Source organism: Pelodiscus sinensis, chromosome 21 (assembly GCF_049634645.1).
Source record: "Pelodiscus sinensis isolate JC-2024 chromosome 21, ASM4963464v1, whole genome shotgun sequence".
NCBI lineage: Eukaryota > Metazoa > Chordata > Testudines > Trionychidae > Pelodiscus > Pelodiscus sinensis.
In genome coordinates this window covers 4,326,596-4,347,446 of record NC_134731.1, presented here as the reverse complement: position 1 = coordinate 4,347,446, position 20,851 = coordinate 4,326,596, and the positions used below count along the sequence as shown (strand labels likewise).

The 20,851-nt window shown below is 51.4% G+C and overlaps 1 protein-coding gene and 1 long non-coding RNA gene across 2 annotated transcripts in view; both read right to left on the bottom strand.

Annotated features, from left to right (window-relative positions):
* Positions 1-6,113, bottom strand: part of NXN (nucleoredoxin) — a 93,416-nt gene extending 87,303 nt beyond the window's left edge. The window contains exon 1 of the mRNA XM_075904654.1: positions 5,732-6,113. Within this exon, the coding sequence (XP_075760769.1) occupies positions 5,732-6,055 (324 nt within the window). The 5' untranslated portion in view covers positions 6,056-6,113. The remainder of the gene's footprint in view (positions 1-5,731) is intronic.
* Positions 6,114-7,443: 1,330 nt separating this feature from the next.
* LOC112543958 (uncharacterized) overlaps positions 7,444-20,851 on the bottom strand; it is a 42,742-nt gene continuing 29,334 nt past the window's right edge. Inside the window, exon 5 of the long non-coding RNA XR_012897035.1 lies at positions 7,444-10,056. This is a non-coding gene — a long non-coding RNA (uncharacterized LOC112543958). The remainder of the gene's footprint in view (positions 10,057-20,851) is intronic.

Sequence of the window (20,851 nt, the reverse complement as noted above, 5' to 3'; positions counted from 1 at the left end):
GGCACTAGACGGTGGCTCAGAGGGTCCAGGTTCAATTCCCATCTTTGCCACAGACACCTTGTATAACCTTCGCCAAGTCACAATCTCTCTGCACCTTCATTCCATATTTGTAAAATGACCCTTTGTCTTCCAAACCTATGTAGCTCTTTGGGGCAGTTGTCTCGTTCCACATGTATATACAGCATCTAGCACAGTGGATCCTTATCTCAGTTGGGATTTTGAGATGCCATGGTACTATACATTTTCTAACAAAAATAGGGCCTGCAAGGTACTGAACACATGCTAAATACCCTCAACTTCCACTGACGTAGGATCAGGCCTTAATAGTAAATGGTACGTACGAGAAAAACAGAAAGTTTGAGCATTTCTGGATGAGTCACATCATTAAACCTACTATTAAAAGCCTGCTTATTAGACCAGGAAACTTCTAACCATCTGAAATAGAGGTTATAAATCTGCTGTTTAGAAATTTTATATCCTGCCATAATTGCTCTTATAACTTACAAGTACATTCTCCATTAGCCATAGATTAAACTTTCTCCAAAGCTACATCACATCTGTTTAGTTTTGAAAATATACAGCACAAGCTTCAATTACTTTACATGCCACACAAAGACAAGCCAGAATAACTCAGGGGTTTCTTGGGGGAAAGTTTCATACCCAGTAATCTTTTTATTTCATGTTTTCTTGAAATCGAAGAGATGGGAGTTACTGACTAGAATGTCAAGTCAATGTCACAACCCAGTTTTACAGCTCTCCCCACCCCATTTTAAATATCTGAAAAGAGGGTCGTTGGTTTTTTAAAGAAAATATGCCAGATGTAATTCCCCCCAGCTAAAAATTCTCAGTTTTCTGCAGGGAAATGCCAGCTTCTAACTGGAACCATCTTCCTCTCACGCACCAATAGGAAGAGGAGATGCAAACTGACTGAAAAAGCTGATGCTACAGAAAACTCCTGAAAAATTGGAATGGAAATTGGAACTTCAGTTTTTCTAAAGGATGAAGCTACCCTCCCATTCCCTCTTGTTAAAAAAGGCCCTGATCCTGCACATTCACACAAGCTTAGCTTTACACACAAGTAGTTCCCCTGACTTCAGGACTGGGGACTTCAATGGAACTACTCACGTTATTAAGTTAAGCCTGCAATCTATCTATCTGCAGGAACAGGACTTCAGTGACAAATCCAAGAGCAGATGAGTGCAAACCAGAATGTAGATCCCAATGTGCGAAAAAAAAAAATCTATGTGGGAAGAGGGCATCAGACTTGCAACCCAAATTCTACTGGACTTTCTCTCACAATAAAACTTTCACCTAAAGAACAGAGAAGACTCCAGACAGTGTGGAATTCAGATACTCTCAATAGAGATAGGAGAGGGCTGTCTGGAGCCAGGTGCATAGTGACTGAGGGCTCTGGAATCCAAGCACTGAACTTCAAACTTGGAACCAAACATTTTCAAGAGGTTTGAAATCCGGATTGGATGCCTTGCAGCGCGAGCCAATTTGGAACTTACAGATAAGAATTTTAATCCAAGTCCAACTGGAGGTCTTCAGCTGGGAACCCACTCTCATTCCAAAGGGCACAAACTTACTGTTTTTTCCTGAACAACCAGCAGTGCAGAGGAGCCCTTCTCGCAGGGTACAGAAATAATCATCATGTTCAAACACACAGGTGTAGGGCTCCTTATTAATTTGCTCTTGGTGGCTTTCAGAGCAGGTTATCTTTAGCATTTAAAATTTTCTTATCTGCCAGTGTGCTGCATACTCAACCCAGGGTCTTCAAATCCACTCTTGGCTGTTCTGTCTAGCACAAACTCCAGCCTCTGGGTCTTTCAGCATCTTATTTTCTGATCTTTGTCTTTTAGATAAACTGCTTGGGATCGGAACTCTCTGTGTCTTGTGCAGCATCAAGCATTTCAGCTGTACTTAAATAAACAGCAGTAATTAATATTATGGTTTGAACCAGCTGATGTTTTGGTTGATGCAGAATAGAATCCCACTCATGTTCTTGTAGCTTTACAAATCAGCTAACTATAACCAAGGGCTAAGTTCTGAAATCTGGATCCCTTAAACCTGCACAGAACCCAGTGAAATCAACTTGCCCCACAAAGGTGCCACCTGTTTGCCCCAGGGCATCAAATTCAGGTTCTGGGGCCTTGGTTTTTAATTCTATATTACATCAGCTTACTTTACTGGAAAATACACCCAAGAATTAAGGTGTTTATCAAGAAAATACCATTTTTATATGAGGACTTTTCTAATTACAAACACCCACGCCATAATTCCTCCCTTTTCCCCACACCACTTACAAAAGGTTTATTTTTGCTTATTTATGAAAAACATAAAACAGCTTTGTGTAAGCAAAGATTCTGTTCCACTTCTCTAATGGAGGGCAGTGTGGATTTTATTTTTTCACATTTATGCAGTTTGATAAAACATAATTTACACATCCCTCCTAAATATGGCTTATAAATTGTCATCTGCTTTAAACACAGCAAATTCCACAGTAGGTCTTAGTGTGACAAAACAAAACATTATTTTTTTAAACACCATGTAACCTTGACTTATTTCTTCTAGAAGGAGCATAAAAGCCATCACAAACCAACAGCAACCACTACAGTACTTTGTGAAATATTATATGCGCACATTAGTAATTCCCACATATCAATGACTTATCCAAGACCTTGTCTACACATAAACATGCACCAATTTAAATAAACTAGTGCAATCCCCTGTGTGGACATTCTTATGTCAATTTAGCTGAAACCTGTTTCTAATCAACTTCAACTAAGCAAAATAAGTCTGGTTTAAACCAAAACAAGACTATCACATAGCCTCTGGTATCAATTTAGATAAATCAGTTTGAAATCACATCTTAAACTGGTATGACTGTGTGTAGACAAGCCCAGAGTCGGAAGAGCAACCCGGTGCCAAAGTGATGGGTAATTTTAAGTATTGTCTAACCCTACAACTAACTCATTCCGATGATTACTCTAGGGTTACGAGCGTGTCAACCAATTTTATTGACTAGATGTTTAGGACAATTTGTCTGGAGCCACAAATTCAAACCCTACAAACCGGGAGTTTAGCAAATGCTATTTTACACTTCAGACGTGTCTCTCGCCCACTAAATGTTGTGGGATGTTCAACTGACCATACTGAAATTGTATGCTATGTTTTTCAGCTCAATGATTTTCCAGCGTGGAGACCATAGGGATGCAAAACATTAACTGCGGTTTTGAACAGGAGTGCCATTTTCCTCTAACAAGAGGGGTTTTTGAGAGGTGCAATAGCGCTTGGGTCACCCCACTGGCACTGAAATCAGTCTCCCTATCATCCTCCTGCCACATCCGTGTACAAAGGGAAACATAGAAAAGATCCTTTCCTTCCTTCTTGAAAACCCTCATAGATGGACGTGAAGCTTCTACACTCCTGAGCTGAAAGCAGGCAACTCCCACAGAAACGATGGTGTCATGTTTGCAAGTGTCCCAAAATGAGATGCAGCCAAAACTAAAAGGCAGCCTTATCCAAGTGCCCAACCCCGCAGCAATTGCCCCAAGTGTCCCACCTGGATCTGAAGCTGAACCAGGAAGGGCAAAGACTTCCCTCCTGCTCCAGCTCTCCCAACAGCCAGCTGCAGCCCTGGCAGTGCCAAAGGCCCAGGGCCCGCTCTCAGCCCCCACTGGGGGGTGCCCAGGCTGCACCCGAGAGGGAGGGGAGAACAGGGCACCTGCTTGCAGGAGACTACAGCCCCAGCTGGCCAGGGTTCTGCGGGTCCCCCAGCCGAGGGGGCGCAGAACGAGCAGAACAGCAGCTGCTCAGGGCCAAAGGGCAGGAGGCTGGGCACAGGAGGGGGGACCCTTTAGGGCAGGAGTGGGGAACCTAAGGGGCTTGCCTGGATCTGGCCCTTGGCACTGGGGAGTCGCACTGGTGCTCCAGCCACCTGCTGTCCCCCCCCATAGGGTAAACAAAGTCTCCTAGCCTGCCCCCCAGGCTCTGTGCCAGGGGAAGGCAGGAGCATCCTTCTCCTCCGCAGTGGGGGCCACGTCAGTGAGGGGCGGGGGGGTTGGTTTTTGGTTTCTCACTTGTGTGGGGCCCTGAGTTTTCTGTGGGGCAGCGGCCCCGGGCGCAAAAAAGGTTCCTTGTCCCTTAGGGAGGCAGGCACCCCACGGAGACCAGGCTGCTGCCCCCGGAGCTTCCCCTACGCAGGGAGCCTGCTGCCAGACAGGCTTCCCCGGCCCCTTCCCCCGGTGGCCGCCGTCCCCTCGGAGGAGCCCGGTCCCCCCCTTCTCAGCGCCCCCCCCGCCCACTCGGTGCCTAGGCCCCCCTCCTCAGCCCCCCCGATCGCTAGGTGCCTGGCCCCCCCCTTCTCAGCGACCCCCCCCACCCACTCGGTGCCTGGCTCCCCCTCCTCACGGCCCCCCCCGATCGCTCGGTGCCCGCTTCCCCCCCCACTACTCAGGGCCCCCCCGCCCGGTGCCCGCTTCCCCCCCCACTACTCAGGGCCCCCCCCGCCCGGTGCCCGCTTCCCCCCCCACTACTCAGGGCCCCCCCGCCCGGTGCCCGCTTCCCCCCCCACTACTCAGGGCCCCCCCGCCCGGTGCCCGCTTCCCCCCCCACTACTCAGGGCCCCCCCCGCCCGGTGCCCGCTTCCCCCCCCACTACTCAGGGCCCCCCCCGCCCGGTGCCCGCTTCCCCCCCCACTACTCAGGGCCCCCCCCGCCCGGTGCCCGCTTCCCCCCTCACTACTCAGGGCCCCCCCCGCCCGGTGCCCGCTTCCCCCCCCACTACTCAGGGCCCCCCCCCGCCCGGTGCCCGCTTCCCCCCCCCACTACTCAGGGCCCCCCCGCCCGGTGCCCGCTTCCCCCCCCACTACTCAGGGCCCCCCCCGCCCGGTGCCCGCTTCCCCCCCCACTACTCAGGGCCCCCCCGCCCGGTGCCCGCTTCCCCCCCCACTACTCAGGGCCCCCCCGCCCGGTGCCCGCTTCCCCCCCCACTACTCAGGGCCCCCCCTGCCCGGTGCCCGCTCCCCCCCACTACTCAGAGCCCCCCCGCTCGGTGCCCGCTCCCCCCCCACTACTCAGAGCCCCCCCGCTCGGTGCCCGCTCCCCCCCCACTACTCAGAGCCCCCCCGCTCGGTGCCCGCTCCCCCCCCACTACTCAGAGCCCCCCCCGCTCGGTGCCCGCTTCCCCCCCACTACTCAGAGCCCCCCCCCCGCCCGGTGCCCGCTCCCCCCCACTACTCAGAGCCCCCCCCCGCTCGGTGCCCGCTTCCCCCCCCACTACTCAGAGCCCCCCCCCCGCCCGGTGCCCGCTCCCCCCCACTACTCAGAGCCCCCCCCCCGCTCGGTGCCCGCTTCCCCCCCCACTACTCAGAGCCCCCCCCGCCCGGTGCCCGCTTCCCCCCCACTACTCAGAGCCCCCCCCCGCTCGGTGCCCGCTTCCCCCCCACTACTCAGAGCCCCCCCCCGCTCGGTGCCCGCTTCCCCCCACTACTCAGAGCCCCCCCCCGCTCGGTGCCCGCTTCCCCCCCACTACTCAGAGCCCCCCCCGATCGGTGCCCGCTTCCCCCCCACTACTCAGGGCCCCCCCGGTGCCCGGCCCCCCCACTACTCAGGGCCCCCCCGGTGCCCGTCCCCCCCACTACTCAGAGCCCCCCCCCGCTCGGTGCCCGCTCCCCCCCCACTACTCAGGGCCCCCCGCCCGGTGCCCGGCCCCCCCGCGGCGCGCTCACCTTGCGGCGCTTGTCGGCGAAGGGCAGCGCCAGCCAGGGCATGGCCCGCACCGCCTCCTGCCACTGCTGCTGCTCCTGCTCCGCCGACACGAAGACGATCTCGAGCCGCTGCGCCCCGGCCGCCGCCGCCGCCGCCTCCCCCCTGAAGCGCCCGTAGAAGGCGGCCAGGCTGGCGCCGACCTGCGCGCAGGGGCCGCTCAGGCTGCAGCCGAAGTAGAGCCCGAGCAGCGAGACCCCGCGCGCGGCCAGCGCCGCCACCGCCACCTCCTCCCCGTCCGGGGCCACCAGCACCTCGCCCAGCACCTCCGCCAGCGCGCCCGCCATGCCCGCCGCCAGCCCGAGCGAGCCGCAGCCAGCGCCGGCGGAGCCGAGCCCTGCTCTGCCCGGCGCCCGGCCCGCCAGGGGGCGCTGCCGCGCAGCCCTGCCCGCCGCGGGACCGGGGCGCGGGCCAGAGGGGGCTCAGAGCACCCCCACGCCCAGATCCTGCAAACGCACCGCCCCGGGATCCCCCCGCCACCGCCCCCACATTGCAAGTCTCGGACATTCCTCTCCTGGCACAATTACAGTCCAGGTCTCCCCCCCGGTTTTTTTTTCTCCTTCCTCAAGACTCCTGCTGCTGCCTCTCTCCTGCTAGCTAAAGTGAATCATCTGTGCGCATACTATGTGCAAAACTGGGGCGTCAGGGTGAAATCCTAGCTCTGCTGAAGGCAAAGGAGGCTTCACATGTCTCCCCCACAATGTATTTGTCCCCAGGTCCTTGCTGTCATTCTCTGCTGGTTTTGCCTTATTTGCTAAACATGGCACAGATACACTATTTCTCATGGTCTGCTGCTTTCAGAGTGGCTTCCTCAATCCCTAGTCTTTCTGAGCTGCTGTCTAAAGGCAGCTAGTGTCACAAAGATGGAAGGAATATTGAACTGTTCTGACTATTCCTGGACATCATGTATATGGCACCTAGCTGGTTTAATCTCTGGTGGAAGATGGGTCGGGCCCAGATTTTATCAACACTTGGCCATGTGCTTAACTTCACACGTCTCTACCTTAGCTGTGGCTTAGGGAGCTTTCCCAAGCCTAGCAGCAATAGGAAATGTTTCCATCATTTCTTCATGAATTGCAATGAAAACATTAGATTTGTAAACAAGTATTTCTCTTTCGCCCTGCGTCCGAAGTAAAAAATGTTGTGCTAAGGCTCTAAATATGAAACTGACTTAATTGCATTATATTGTCCATCTGGCAGAAATGCAAACCGGAAACAAAGCACAAACAATGACATCCAAACAGGGCTTGAAAAAGGAATTCTCTTTTAGCCAGCCCAGGCCTTATTGCTGTCTGCAGATTCCTGTGCATTCACAGAGCTCATGGCGGGACTTGGGAAAAGAGACTTAAACGGAACTATGACATATTGCACCAGGGAAGAATCTTTCCCAAAGTACTTACTAGTATCATAGGTCAAGAAATAACATGATTTATCTTATTCTTCTCCTAGGGTTCCCTACTGCAAGGCAGTGAACACACTGGTCCCACCAGCCAAACATCCCAGCATGACAGTCGATAAATGGAGTGGAATAGAAGTACATTTAAGCAAGCGTATCAGTATTTACAGGACTGGCTCCAAAATATGGCTTTGGGTGTCTAGTTTTTTTCAGCTCCCAATCCCAAATTTGAAAATGTCAGCCTATACATATCATTTCTGTTTGTAAGTATCTTTCCCTGGACATGTGAAGAGATATATAGGTTAGAGATGGTAAAATATGTTTATTTTTGTAAACATGTAATCGCTGTGGGAGGCAGCGAAGGGGGCAACTCTGTGGAAGCCAGCACACACACGCACCAACTCCCACCTACCTCTCTGATACATGTAACCATAAGGGTTAACTGATGAGCCCAGGCTTATCTGTGAACAATGGACATGTTCACATCCCTAATACAGGCAGTCCCCGGGTTACATGGATCCGACTTACATCGGATCCCTACTTACAAACGGGGTGAGGCAACCCCGCACTAGCTGCTTCCCCCCAGCAGACCAGGGAGATGCGAAGCTAGCGCCCCCCCCCCAGCAGACCAGGGAGACGCGTAGCGGCTTTTCTCAGCAGACACCTCAGCTTGAGAATAAAGGACTGAGGGAAGTGAGGTGTGGGAGAATAAAACTGAGCTCTGGAGAAATGTTTGGCTAGAGTTTCCCCTACAATATGTACCAGTTCCGACTTACATACAAATTCAACTTAAGAACAAACCTACAGTCCCTATCTTGTACGTAACCTGGGGACTGCCTGTATAGATATATGTACTAATACAGACTCAGAGACAGGTGTATACTATAAAGTACATCCCTTTCTATTTGTAAGAAGCACCTGAGAAGTTTTAAATTCTGCTGGCTACTGGAAAGGACACCCTTATTTTAACAATGCCTTATTTGGCTTTTCATCTGGGTTTATAGTGTCACTGCTTTTAGTATTTAAATTTGTTGTGCAGAAACCGGAGCACCTCTGGGGATATTTTAGAAATAAGATTATTATTAATTATAATTACTATTATTACATTACAGTCTTTCTTTTCCTCTGCCAAGGCTTGCTCCCCAGAGACGGTTCAAAGCAAGATGTGTTTTGTCTTCTTTTTGTTTGTCCTGCTTTATTTAGCTATTCAGTCTCTTCAAATGTGTTTTTTAATGTTTAGTCCTGATTCACAGACAAATCTGTGCATTGTGTTGTAAGAACAATACTATTTTTTCTCTCAGTCACAGTAAATTATTCAGCAATTGAATTTCTGATGCTCTGTAAGAACTACAGAACAAATTAATACGTGTTTCTGCTTTTTTGCTTTAGGAACGAGAAAAATGAAACAAAACCATAAAGCTCTGATTTTGCACTGTAATAGGACCTCTGTCCCCATACAGAGCTCATTGCAGGACTGGAACATATGTCACTAAACCATCTTGACAGAGAAGAAACAGGGCACCCGCCAAGGACTTTTAATACACTTATTTCCTGTCTTTAAAGGGAGGGGCAAACTTGAAGTTTCCGAATTATTTAGGGAAAATTCCAGCCACTTTAAATAATATGACCTGATTTTTTCTTTAAAAATATTTGTAAAGGTTTTTTCTTGCACTCCTCTTAAAGTTCATAACAGGACTAATCATAATAAGTCAGTCCAACCAGCGTGAAATTGACTTTTTAGCTAAGTGTACAAGGGAGACAATGAAATGTAATATACACAAAGTGCTGTTAAATGCAAAAAAGGAAACAAACTGGAAAAAGAGAGGACAATCATTTTTATCCCTAACTTCTTTCAGTTCTAGTAGCCTGGGGTTGTACCCATAACTAATGAAGGTACAGCAATTTCAAAGACACCAAATGTGAATTTCAAATACATAGTTAATTTGGCTCTAGTGACATCTAGTGGTTATGGACAGCAAAGAATTTGAGTTTACAGCCCAAGCATTAAAGCCAGCATGAAATATAATACCAATAATCATACATTTCTGAGTTGAGCTAGCAAAATTCTGCGCCTTTTTAAGCCTTCCTCTTGTGCCTAGACATTGCACAAGCTTTGGATCCGGCCTGCCCGCACCATTGGTGAAGAGACAATCTGGCGTGCCAAAAAAGGGAAGGTGGGATTGCGAAGCTCTGGGACCGGGAGGCGGAGGAGGCACAGAGAATTAATCAGAGAGGGGCACAGGGGACCCACTGGTGGCTGGGTAGGAACAGCGATCAGTAGGCAGCTAATGTTCTGAAATTAAACACAGATCTTATCAATATGTACATATTTATAAATGAGTATCTTACTATTGCAGAAGGATCCAACCCAAAGTCCCAGATCCAAGCAACCCTGACCCTTTGGAACATTAGGATCAGGAGTAAGTAAAACAAAAATGAAAGCTCTGTGCCTGTCAGTTTATCCAAATGAACATGAAAGGGGATCCCTGGCCTCAAAAGGAGGCCAGTCTGGTGCTATGTCTAGACGGCAGACTTCTTTCGGAAGAAGCTTTTCCAGAAGAGATCTTTGGGAAAAGCTTATTTCGAAAAAGAGCATCCACACAGCAAAAGCGCAACGAAAAAGCAATGTGTGTTTTCAAAAGATAGCATCCAGATTGATTGAATGCTATCTCACATTTCAGTTGTGATTCGTCTGGACAGAGTGGCCGCCAGGATACCTGTGTTATTTCCTGGAGCCCTCTTCTTTTGAAAGAACTCGCTCATCTGAATCCACACACACCTTTTTCCGAAAAAGGCTTCTTCCTCAGAGAATGAGGGTTACCGCCGTCGGAAAAACCCCTCCACTCTTTCGACTTTCTGTTTCCGGAAAAAATGCTGCAGAGTAGACGCATCCTGGGAAAAAAAACAAGATAGTTACACGCCAGGAACATGTTCAAGTGTTTTGGTTTGGGGGGTATTTTAGGTAGCATCCTAACAATGCCCTAGATTAAAAGCAGATGTGTAAGAGTATTTACCGTGGAACAAAAAGAAAAAGATCTATCTGGATCTGGTTTTCAAAGAGGCAGAAGTCCGGGGTCATGTGGAGAAAAGGTGTGTGCAAATAGAAGTCGTATTTGCATACAAAATGCATAAGTTGATATTGGACCAAATAGATGTTCAATATCATGAGTAATTCACAAGGATTGCAAGGTACACATTAGGTGAGAAATTGGCTCTAAGCTTTTGCCCTTTGGAAGAATATCAATCCCTATATTATCTTCCCTCCTTTAGTCTTCCTATTTCCTTCTTTTCCTCTCATATCCTGCCACATCTTCTTTTCAATGCTTTGCTGCGTTGTTTTCCCTCAGGCTGTTTTTCATCTTTTGTCTCTCTATTGTTAGGGCCTCTAAAACTTTTTTGTCCTTATTTTGTGATTCACATTTTTTTCCTACCCATCTATTTTTAACCTCCAGAGTACATCTTCAATGGTGAACTAACAAGAACTATAGCTGGAATGTTCCCATTTGCATCACTTTGTCACACATAAAAACCTGACAGAGCTGTTTGGTGGTGGCCGATGTGGTCAAAGGTCCAGGGCAGACCTCGAGAGCCATTTAAAAATTTCCCTACTACAGGCTGAACCTCCCTTGTCTGGCACTTTCTGGGCCGGCAACATCTGTGGTCCAGCATGATTTTAGTGAACCAGATGTCCATTTATCATGGGTATGGCCAAGTTTCCTACTGTCCCATAAAGTCTGTTTACAGCCACCAGTCTTGGGCTCACAATGTTCTGTGCTGTTATTTTCTCTAATTTACCCCTAAATGTCTTTTTAGAGTAAGCAGTGGCAGTGTTGGAAATGCTGCTAGCTAGACAATACAGTACTGACCTCCTGTGGTCTGGCAAATTCTCTGATTTGGCACTGATCAGGTCCTCAGGGTGCCAGACTAGTGAGGTTCAACTTGTACTATCTTCTTCCCTCTCTTCTATCCCTTTCATAGATCCAAAGTCAGAAGGAACCATTGTAAACACAGGCCACAGAATTTGATCCCTGTACTGAGTCCAATAACCTGTGTCCGGCTAACGCATCTTCGGGTCTCTCTCGCATCCATTTCTCCCTTTTCATCTCAATTGTGCAGGGATCGAGGTCCCAGCACTGTTGCAAGTGATGAGCACCTTTTGGAGAAGGAGCAGGTAACACCCAGAGGTTGTCTCCATCCATTGTGGTTGAGCTGGTAGGTTGCAAGTAGGTTCCTATTTTTTTCTTGCAACTGAGCAACTGTTACACCCTGCCAGAGCTGGCCTTTACCATGAGGTGAACTGAGGCAGCCGCCTCAGGTGCCAGACTGTGGGGGGGGGGGCACTAGGACCCAGGATGTAGAAAATTGTGTCTGCTGCTGGTGCATATGTATTCTCTCTGCTGTAGATGCACAGAGATGGTGGAGCGCCATGAGAGGAGTAGAACAGAAAGAAGGCAGAATTGAGACCTTTCAAATTTTTGGCCCAAGCATGGGGGCATCATTTGAGCTCCCCACCTCAGGTCCCAAAATATTGTGGGCCGGCCCTGCACCCTGCTCCAACTTCTGTGTAACGGCTGGAACAGCATCCTGCATTTCAAAGATGACCTGCTTGTAGTATTGCTGGCTGTGCTTTTTGCCCAAGACCTTGAGAAAATGAGGCAGCAGTGAAGCAATTAAAAGCTTGGGTCCCGAGGAACAGTAAAATCTGTAGGATGAGCCTATGTGGGGAAACTAAGAACATAAGCGCATAAGAACGGCCATACTGGGTCAACCCAAAGGTCCATCCAGCCCAGTAATCTGTCTTCCGACAGTGGCCAATGCCAGATGCCCCAGGTAATCATCACGTGATCCCTCTCCTGTCATCCATTTCCAGGCAAATAGAGGCTAGGGACACCATTCCTACCCATCCTGGCTACTAGACATTGATGGACCTAACCTCCATGAATTGATCTAGCTCTTTTTTGAACCCTGTTAAAGTCCTAGGTTTCACAACATCCTCTGGCAAGGAGTTCCACAGGTTGACAGTGCACTGCATGAAGAAAAACTTCCTTTTATTTGTTTTAAACATGCTATTTATTAATTTCATTTGGTGACCCCCTAAAGTTCTTATATTATGGGAACAAGTAAATACATTTTTCTTATTCACTTTTTCCATGCCAGTCATGATTTTATAGACCTCTATCATAGCCTCACTTAGTCTCTTCTTTTCTAAACTGAAAAGTCCCAGTCTTTTTAATCTCTCTTCATATGGGACCCATTCCAAACCCCTCAGCATTTCGTTGCCCGTCTCTGAACCTTTTCCAATGCCAAGATATCTTTTTTTGAGATGAGGCGGCCGTATCTATATTCAGTATTGTGAAATAAACGATTGTAAAATAGGTTTTTCTGCAATAATAATCATTTTGCTTTGGAATAATGTGCCCTAATTATGCCAAATGAAAGTGACTTTTATTCCAGAACAGACTGTCCACACAGGAAGCTCTGCTGGAATTGCTGTTGAGGAATACCTTATCCTGCAATAGCTATTCAGTCAATCACCCTGTATAGACAAGCATTGCATCTGCCTCCGATGACTAGTCCCTCTGATCATGTGACTCTTTCTGGGGTAAATCAAAACTAATTTGATTCCAAAAGACTCTTTCGTTTTTAATGCTGTCTTAGCCCCAGCTCACAACTGCAAAAGCTCACCAGAAAGGGGAGTGGATTTTCCATAGTATCTGGACACCAGCCAGCAAGAGGGTCTCTTCCAAGAAAGGGACACTTCACACAGTTAAGCCTTTGACACAACCCTATTGTATTCTGACACGTTTCTCATTTGGTAGCTCTTAATCTTACAGTTCCAGACATGGTACATTTGTGGGTTTTATGTTTATAACTGGATCTTGGCTGCCGTTCAGAACTTCAATGTGTGTGTGTGTGTGTGTGTATGTGCGCCTAAGGGGGGAGCCTTGAAAAGTTGTTTGATACCAAATCTGCAGACAAAGAGCCAAGTTCTGCTCTCACAATGGCTTCAGTGGGAATAACCACATTGATTTCAGCGCCATCATTCTGACTTTAGATCAGCATAAATGAGAACCAAACTGGGCCCCAGATGCTAACCTCAGCGCCAACAGGACAGAGCATCTGAATGCTCCCATTGGCTTGCAGCTAGTCATAGGTTACCTCTTTTAAACTGGGATGCATCAAAATAACAGGCTAAAAACCACTGGCCAACTGGCTAAATCCACTGCAGCGTGGAGGCATACATTTATTGAAGTCAAAGCACTGTTTAATCTCAGCAGTTGGAATAAAGCATAACAAGAAGAGGTTTCTCAACACAATGGACAATCTACACACATCTGTCTTACCTACAGCTTAGGCAGGCCTACGTATCCCAGGTACCCACTCCGGGGGGTGAGAGACAAATCCTATCCCAAAGCTCAGATTTTACCCACTCCAGTGTTTTTGTTCCAGTTTTCCCAATGGGATTTCCCTGGCCTCAGTGTCCAGGCAGGGGTGGAGAACTCAGCACTATGAGAGGTGCTATCAGCTAGGCTACTCTAGGACCCACCACACCTCCCAACCTTCAGGGTGTCCCTTATCTGGCCTTCCTAATGGGGGAGCCAGCTCCAGCCCTGGGGCAATTGGTGCTGGATGCATCAGTTCTGTATTATGTATTGCCCATGGTGTTATCTAAAATGTATGGTCTCCCATCCTGTGCACATGCAAGACAGCTTCTGCTGGAATTAACCACTGACTATCACATCACTAGCCAGCAATATAACAATCAAGCTAGCGGATGGAACACAAATTAATAGATGGTTACAGGCAATTTCTGCATCCAACAATCTCTGCATGTTGAGTTTCTTACTGACCACAAGTTCATGCAGATACATCAATTTGTCCTGTATGGATCATACTTCTGAGCAGAGAGCCGAGTGAAATTTACAAAAACTCTCACTCCATGGTCCTATCTTAACTTGCAGTGATGGGCAAGAATCTAGGCAGTCTCTCAATAAAACATGCTGGGTTTTCCCTTTCTATCAAAGGACTGGGAAGATATGTGTCTTTTCCATTTCTTCAGTCCCCTTGCCGTCCCTACTGGGGCTCTGATGAAGATTTTCACACCTGGGTACCTACAGTTAGACAGCAAGTTCTCTTTTTAGCCCAATTTTCAAAGCAACTGTATCTATAACTGGCCTCAGCGGGAGCTGAATCAGCCTTTACTCATTTGCCTAAATATGAATTTAGGAGCCTGATTTAGATCCAGGCATTTGAAAATGTTGTCCTGACATTTCCCCACCTACGTGGGCCCTCACAGGAGACAAGCACCCGCAACTCCCTTAAGAAAGTGGAAATTGTCACTACCTCTGTCAAGTACAGTGCTAAACACAACCCCAAGCTTGTTCCCATGTAAAACAATGACAGAGCTCCCATGGATGTAGTGGGAACAGGACTGTGCGCTGTTTTTAGACAATAGCACATTATTCTTTCCACCTGTTTCAGACCCTTCCAAAAGAGTTTGGGGGGACTGGAAATTAAAACGTGTTTGAGCTCACCAAGACGAGCCATCTTTTTGTTCTGTGTTTGTACAGCACTTCGCACAATTGTCCGTGACGAGGACTTTTCAGTTACACAAACCATACATAAATAACAATAGCCAAGTTAAGCACAATTCGCCAGTGCCGAGTCCCCTGCACGACCACTGAAGTCAGGGCATTTAGCACAGCCCAGAATCAGGCCCTCCCATGACCTATGGGCCTAGGGTTTCGTCACAGTAGGTGAAGTAATCACACGGTTATGACTCACCATCTGCCCCTGTTCACTTTTTCTTCATCTCATTTTATAACGGGGGTGGGAGTGAAACATTAGCTCGGCTTTACATTCCAGAGCGATGACTTTGCAGCATTAGAGCGACCGCATGCTCCGGTGGCACTTAGGAGTAAAAGCAAGACTCATTTCCAAGCGTAATTTTCCACACATTGTAAATGGATCTGGTTCTGGACACTCGGTTAATAGTGATTCATTATTATGTATTATTTACACTAGGCTAGCTCCCCAAGGCTCCATCAGGGTCAGGGCCCCATTGCGCCAGACACTGTAGGAACGTAGACATGTGCTCTGATTTTAAAGTCATAACTCCCACTAGCCTCTTTCCCTCAAAATTTCTCACACTGCTAGCTCCTTGGGCAGACTAGCATTGCCAACACGCTCGCCTCTTTAACACCATGGCATTTAGATCTGCTGTGAGCAAAAAAACCAAGGGATTTTGGCGCCCAAGGAGAACTATGGCTTTGGGGCCCCTGCCCTCCCCCCCAAGAGAAGTTGCTGTGCACATGATGACATCATAGTAACATAAATCTGGTACATTTTAATGTATTGTATCATGTCAATGTTCATTTAAAACTATTCAAAAATTCAACAGAAGAACAGAATTTTTATCATAATAGAACAATATTGCCATTAGAATGGAAAGGAATGCATATGTTAAGTCAGGGGTTGGCAAGATTCGGCCCGTGGGCCGGATGCAGCCCACCAAGCCTTTCAATCCGGCCCACAGCCTGCCCTATCGGACCCTCAGGCAACAGAGCAGCCCCAGACCCCTCAAAGGGTCTGCCTGCCAATGGGAGCAGAGATTGTGCTGGGGGTGGAGGCAGTACACAAAGCCCCTTCGCCTGGCACGCAGCGCAGAGAGCAACATGGAGCAGCCAGACACTTTGGAGCAGTCTGGGGCTGCAGCAGGCAGGGAGCCTGCCCGAGGCTCCCACTGGGCCGCTGACCGGGAGCCAGCATCTGGCATCCCACCCCAATTCCATGCCCCAGATCACCACTCACACCTTCTGCACCTCCCCTCTGCCCCAGATTACCAGTCCCTCCCAGACCTTCCACCCCTTTCCACACTCTCCCCAGGCCAGAATCCTCTCCTGCACCCCTCCCGGACCCTGCACCCCAATCCTCTGCCCCCTCCTTCATCCAAACTCCCTCTTAGACCTTATAGCCCCTCCTACACCCAGTCCCCTACCCCAAACTCCCTTCTACACCCAACCTTTCTCCCAGACTCTGCACTCTCTCCATAGAAAAATGTGTCTCCTGACCACTTACCAAAATCTTGGAGTGATCCCCCATCAAAAATTATTGCCCAAGCCTGTGCTAAGTAGTATTTGTTCACATTAGCAATCAGGTGTTTGAAAATCAGGGCTTTACTATGACTTTACCAGTAGTAGTCTGCCATAAATCCACACTCTTAATCTTGCTGGTGATTTTCTGTTTACGATCTTGTTAAAACCTCTCACCAAATATTTCAAGTCCAGCACAGGACAAATTCCTTGTGGACATGGGGTCTTTGGGATCACCGTTCCTAACGCAGCAGAAGAGCAGTTGCAGGTTGCTGACCGGCTTTCATTCTGCAAAGAGCAACACTGACTCAACGGGATGACTGGCCAACACTGGACTACCGATAACTGAGCTGCCAGCTCCTGCTGCCTGGCAGCAAACCCAGCTGATGCTCTTTTGCAGCTCTGCCGTGACACATTTTAACTCCATTTCCATACACAACCATGCTCCCTCCGCAATGTGAAATAAAGAAGAGAACTCAACTTCTGACGGGCAACAATGCATTGTGTTACGAGTACAATATTTGTTACTTTTGTTTGTGAGAGATTACTGAGCACAAAACCCCTTCCGTCTGCCTGGCACCCAAGGTGACCCCTAGTTTGCCTGAATGCTTGGGCCGGCCCTGGCTCTGAGCAGGGCTGCCAATTTACCAGGATCGTCCTGCAATTAGATTAATCTTTAATGAATGATTATGTCACGTGACAATGTCTTCAGGAGTACATCTTGCCAGCTGGCAACCCGAGCTCCGAGCAGGGTTACAGTCCACAGTTACAAGAGCAATGCCTTGTCTCCAACACGGTTCCTACAATTTGTGCTCAGGCCTGGCCTTAGGGCAAGGCGAGCAAGACGGTTGCCTTGGGCCCTGCGCCTTCAGGGTCCCGCGCTGCCCGGCGTCCGCCCGCCGGCTGCTCGCTCACTTGCTGCCCTGGCTGGCAGCCGCCCGCCCACGTGGTGCAGCCAACCACAACATACCGCCTTGGTCCCCACAAACTCTTTGGCCAGGCCTGTTTGTGCTGCTGCACCAGTGGGATTTTTTTGGGAGAGGGGGAGAAAATGGAAGACTGTGTGGACCAGCTGAGGAGTTTACAGTCTGTTTAGGGTGTTAGCTTAACAGACACATATAGCAGAAAGGGTGTTCCCAGGGCTCTGCTCTGTGTAAGGCCAGGTCCACATGACAGGCGAAGATTGGCTTAAGGTATGCAATTCCAGCGACAAACATCGACTCCTGCAACGTTTTTACCTTAAGTGGCGAGGAGTCCTGTGGCACCTTATAGACTAACTGAAGTGTTGCAGCATAAGCTTTCGTGGGCAAAGACCCACTTCGTCAGATGCCACAGGACTCCTCGCCGCTTTTGCAGATTCAGACTAACACGGCTCCCCCTCTGATGTTTTTACCTTAAGTCGCTCTTTGGTGCTGTCCTCATTGTGGGAGGTCGATGGGAGAAACGCTCCCGTCAACTTCCTTTACGCCTTGTGAGGAGCAGGAGTTCCAGCATGGGGGGGGGGGGGGGGGGAGAGGCGCCCTCAGCATTTGATTTAACAGGACTTTACTAGACCTGCTAAATCAAACTCCAGAAGATCAACTGCCACAGTGGGAAGTGAAGACATGGCCTAAGACACCGGAGACCACTGACCTGGGCAGGAAAGAACTGGACAGTGATTTGTTTGCACAGAGCAAGCCACATCCTTTTCCTACAATCTTATCCATCCTGCCACTAACCATGCAGTGACGTGCCAGCCCCAAAGACTGGAACGATCAAAATCCCTCTTGGTTGTTTTCTACAGCTCCCTTGAATTTACAGTAAAATCCCCTATCATCCTTCCTAAGTGGTTTGTCCCAGGCTGTCTCCCCTCTCCCTGGGGCCGGATTCATATCTCCATGCACATGTGGCCAGGAACAGAGCTGAGTATCTCCAGAAAAGGGCTTCTCTCAGTCAGGGCAGGCATGTTAGCGCCACGGGCCCCAGGTGCACAACACATGCACAGGCCTGCCCCCGGTGCGCATGGGCGGACGCACGGCGCATGCGCTGCCCAGTTGGCCTGGCCACTGCCAATGGCACGCAGCCCGGGGTGGCCCGGGGCGGGCTGCGCCTGGCCTTGCAGGGCCCTGTGGCTGCAGAGGGAAGGGCGCTGCTGGCCGGTGCTGCGGGGGTTAACACGGCTCCTGCCCCGGGAAGCCCGCTGGGAGCCGGGCGCCCCCTGTAGGTGAGCGCTCTGGGCAGCTGCCTGGCTAGCCTACCCCTTAGTCCGGCCCTGCTCTCAGTATCTGAGTGGAGGTGGGAGTCGAAGCCCTGGAGGCCCTGAGAGTGCTTTGGGAGGTCTCTCATAACCCGACTCCCAGCCAAAGTAGCTTTTTCCTGCACTTGATCCGGACAACCCACAATCTGTACACACACAATCACTCAGCAACTTTTCTCTCATCAAGCTAGTTGGACATATTGGCTACGTCTAGACTACACCTCTCTGTCGATAGAGAGATGTAGATTAGGCACATCAAAATTGCTAATGAAGCAGGGATTTAAATATCCCGTGCCTCATTAGCATAAACATGGCCGCCACTTTTTTTCAAACCGGAGTTTTTTCGGAAAAAAGGGCACTCTAGATGTGGATCTGTCGAAAATAAAGCCTTTTTCGACAGATCCTGTATTCCTCAAAAAATGAGGTTTACATTTTTTTTGAGGGTGTCTGGGGTTGGGGTGCTGTGCCAGCCGGGAGAATTGGGGGGTCTCTCTGGGGTTGGGGTGCAGTGACAGCCGGGAGAATGGGGGGGTCTCTTTGGGGTTGGGGTGCTGTGCCAGCTACGGGAATGGGGGGGTCTCTCTGGGGTTGAGGTGCTGTGCCAGCCGGGGAAATGGGGGGGTTTCTCTGGGGTTGGGGTGCTGTGCCAGCCGCGGGAATGGGGGGTCTCTCTGGGACTGGGGTGCTGTGACAGCCGGGGAAATGGGGGGGTCTCTCTGGGGTTGGGGTGCTGTGCCAGCCGCGGGAATGGGGGGTCTCTCTGGGGCTGGGGTGCTGTGCCAGCCGCGGGAATGGGGGGTCTCTCTGGGGCTGGGGTGCTGTGCCAGCCGCGGGAATGGGGGGTCTCTCTGGGGCTGGGGTGCTGTGACAGCCGGGGAATGGGGGGTCTCTCTGGGGTTGGGGTGCTGTGCCAGCCGGGGGAAAGGGGGGGTCTCTCTGGGGCTGGGGTGCTGTACCAGCCGGGGGAATGGGGGGTCTCTCTGGGGCTGGGGTGCTGTGCCAGCCGGGAGAATGGGGGGGTCTCTCTGGGGCTGGGGTGCTGTGCCAGCCGGGGGAATGGGGGGGGTCTCTCTGGGGCTGGGGTGCTGTGCCAGCCGGGGGAATGGGGGGGGTCTCTCTGGGGCTGGGGTGCTGTGCCAGCCGGGGGAATAGGGGGGTCTCTCTGGGGCTGGGGTGCTGTGCCAGCCGGGAGAATGGGGGGGTCTCTCTGGGGCTGGGGTGCTGTGCCAGCCGGGTGAATGGGGGGGTCTCTCTGGGGCTGGGGTGCTGTGCCAGCCGCGGGAATGGGGGGGTCTCTCTGGGGCTGGGGTGCTGTGCCAGCCGGGGAATGGGGGGTCTCTCTGGGGCTGGGGTGCTGTGCCAGCCGGGGAATGGGGGGTCTCTCTGGGGCTGGGGTGCTGTGCCAGCCGGGGGAATGGGGGGGTCTCTCTGGGGCTGGGGTGCTGTGCCAGCCGGGGGAATGGGGGGGTCTCTCTGGGGCTGGGGTGCTGTGCCAGCCGGGGGAATGGGGGGGTCTCTCTGGGGCTGGGGTGCTGTGCCAGCCGGGGAATGGGGGGTCTCTCTGGGGCTGGGGTGCTGTGCCAGCCGGGGGAAGTGGGGGGTCTCTCTGGGGCTGGGGTGCTGTGCCAGCCGGGGGAATGGGGGGGTCTCTCTGGGGTTGGGGTGCTGTGCCAGCCGGGGGAATGGGGGGGTCTCTCTGGGGCTGGGGTGCTGTGCCAGCCGGGGAATGGGGGGTCTCTCTGGGGTTGGGGTGCTGTGCCAGCCGGGGGAATGGGGGGGTCTCTCTGGGGCTGGGGTGCTGTGCCAGCCGGGGGAATGGGGGGTTGGGGTGCTGTGCCAGCCGGGGGAATGGGGGGGGGGTCTCTCTGGGGCTGGGGTGCTGTGCCAGCCGGGGAAATGGGGGGGGTCTCTCTGGGGTTGGGGTGCTGTGCCAGCCGGGGGAATGGGAGGTCTCTCTGGGGCTGGGGTGCTGTGCCAGCCGGGGGAATGGGGGGGGTCTCTCTGGGGCTGGGGTGCTGTGCCAGCCGGGGGAATGGGGGGGGTCTCTCTGGGGCTGGGGTGCTGTGCCAGCCGGGGGAATGGGGGGGTCTCTCTGGGGCTGGGGTGCTGTGCCAGCCGGGGGAATGGGGGGGTCTCTCTGGGGCTGGGGTGCTGTGCCAGCCGGGGGAATGGGGGGGGTCTCTCTGGGGCTGGGGTGCTGTGCCAGCCGGGGGAATGGGGGGGTCTCTCTGGGGCGCAGCGAGTCCCTGGGGCCCGTTCTGAGCCCGCCCCGGGTCCCCGCTGCCCGGGGACGCACCGGCCAGAGCGCGGCTCCCTCCCCCGGCGGGCCGGGCCGGGGGTTCGCGGCCGGGACACTCCC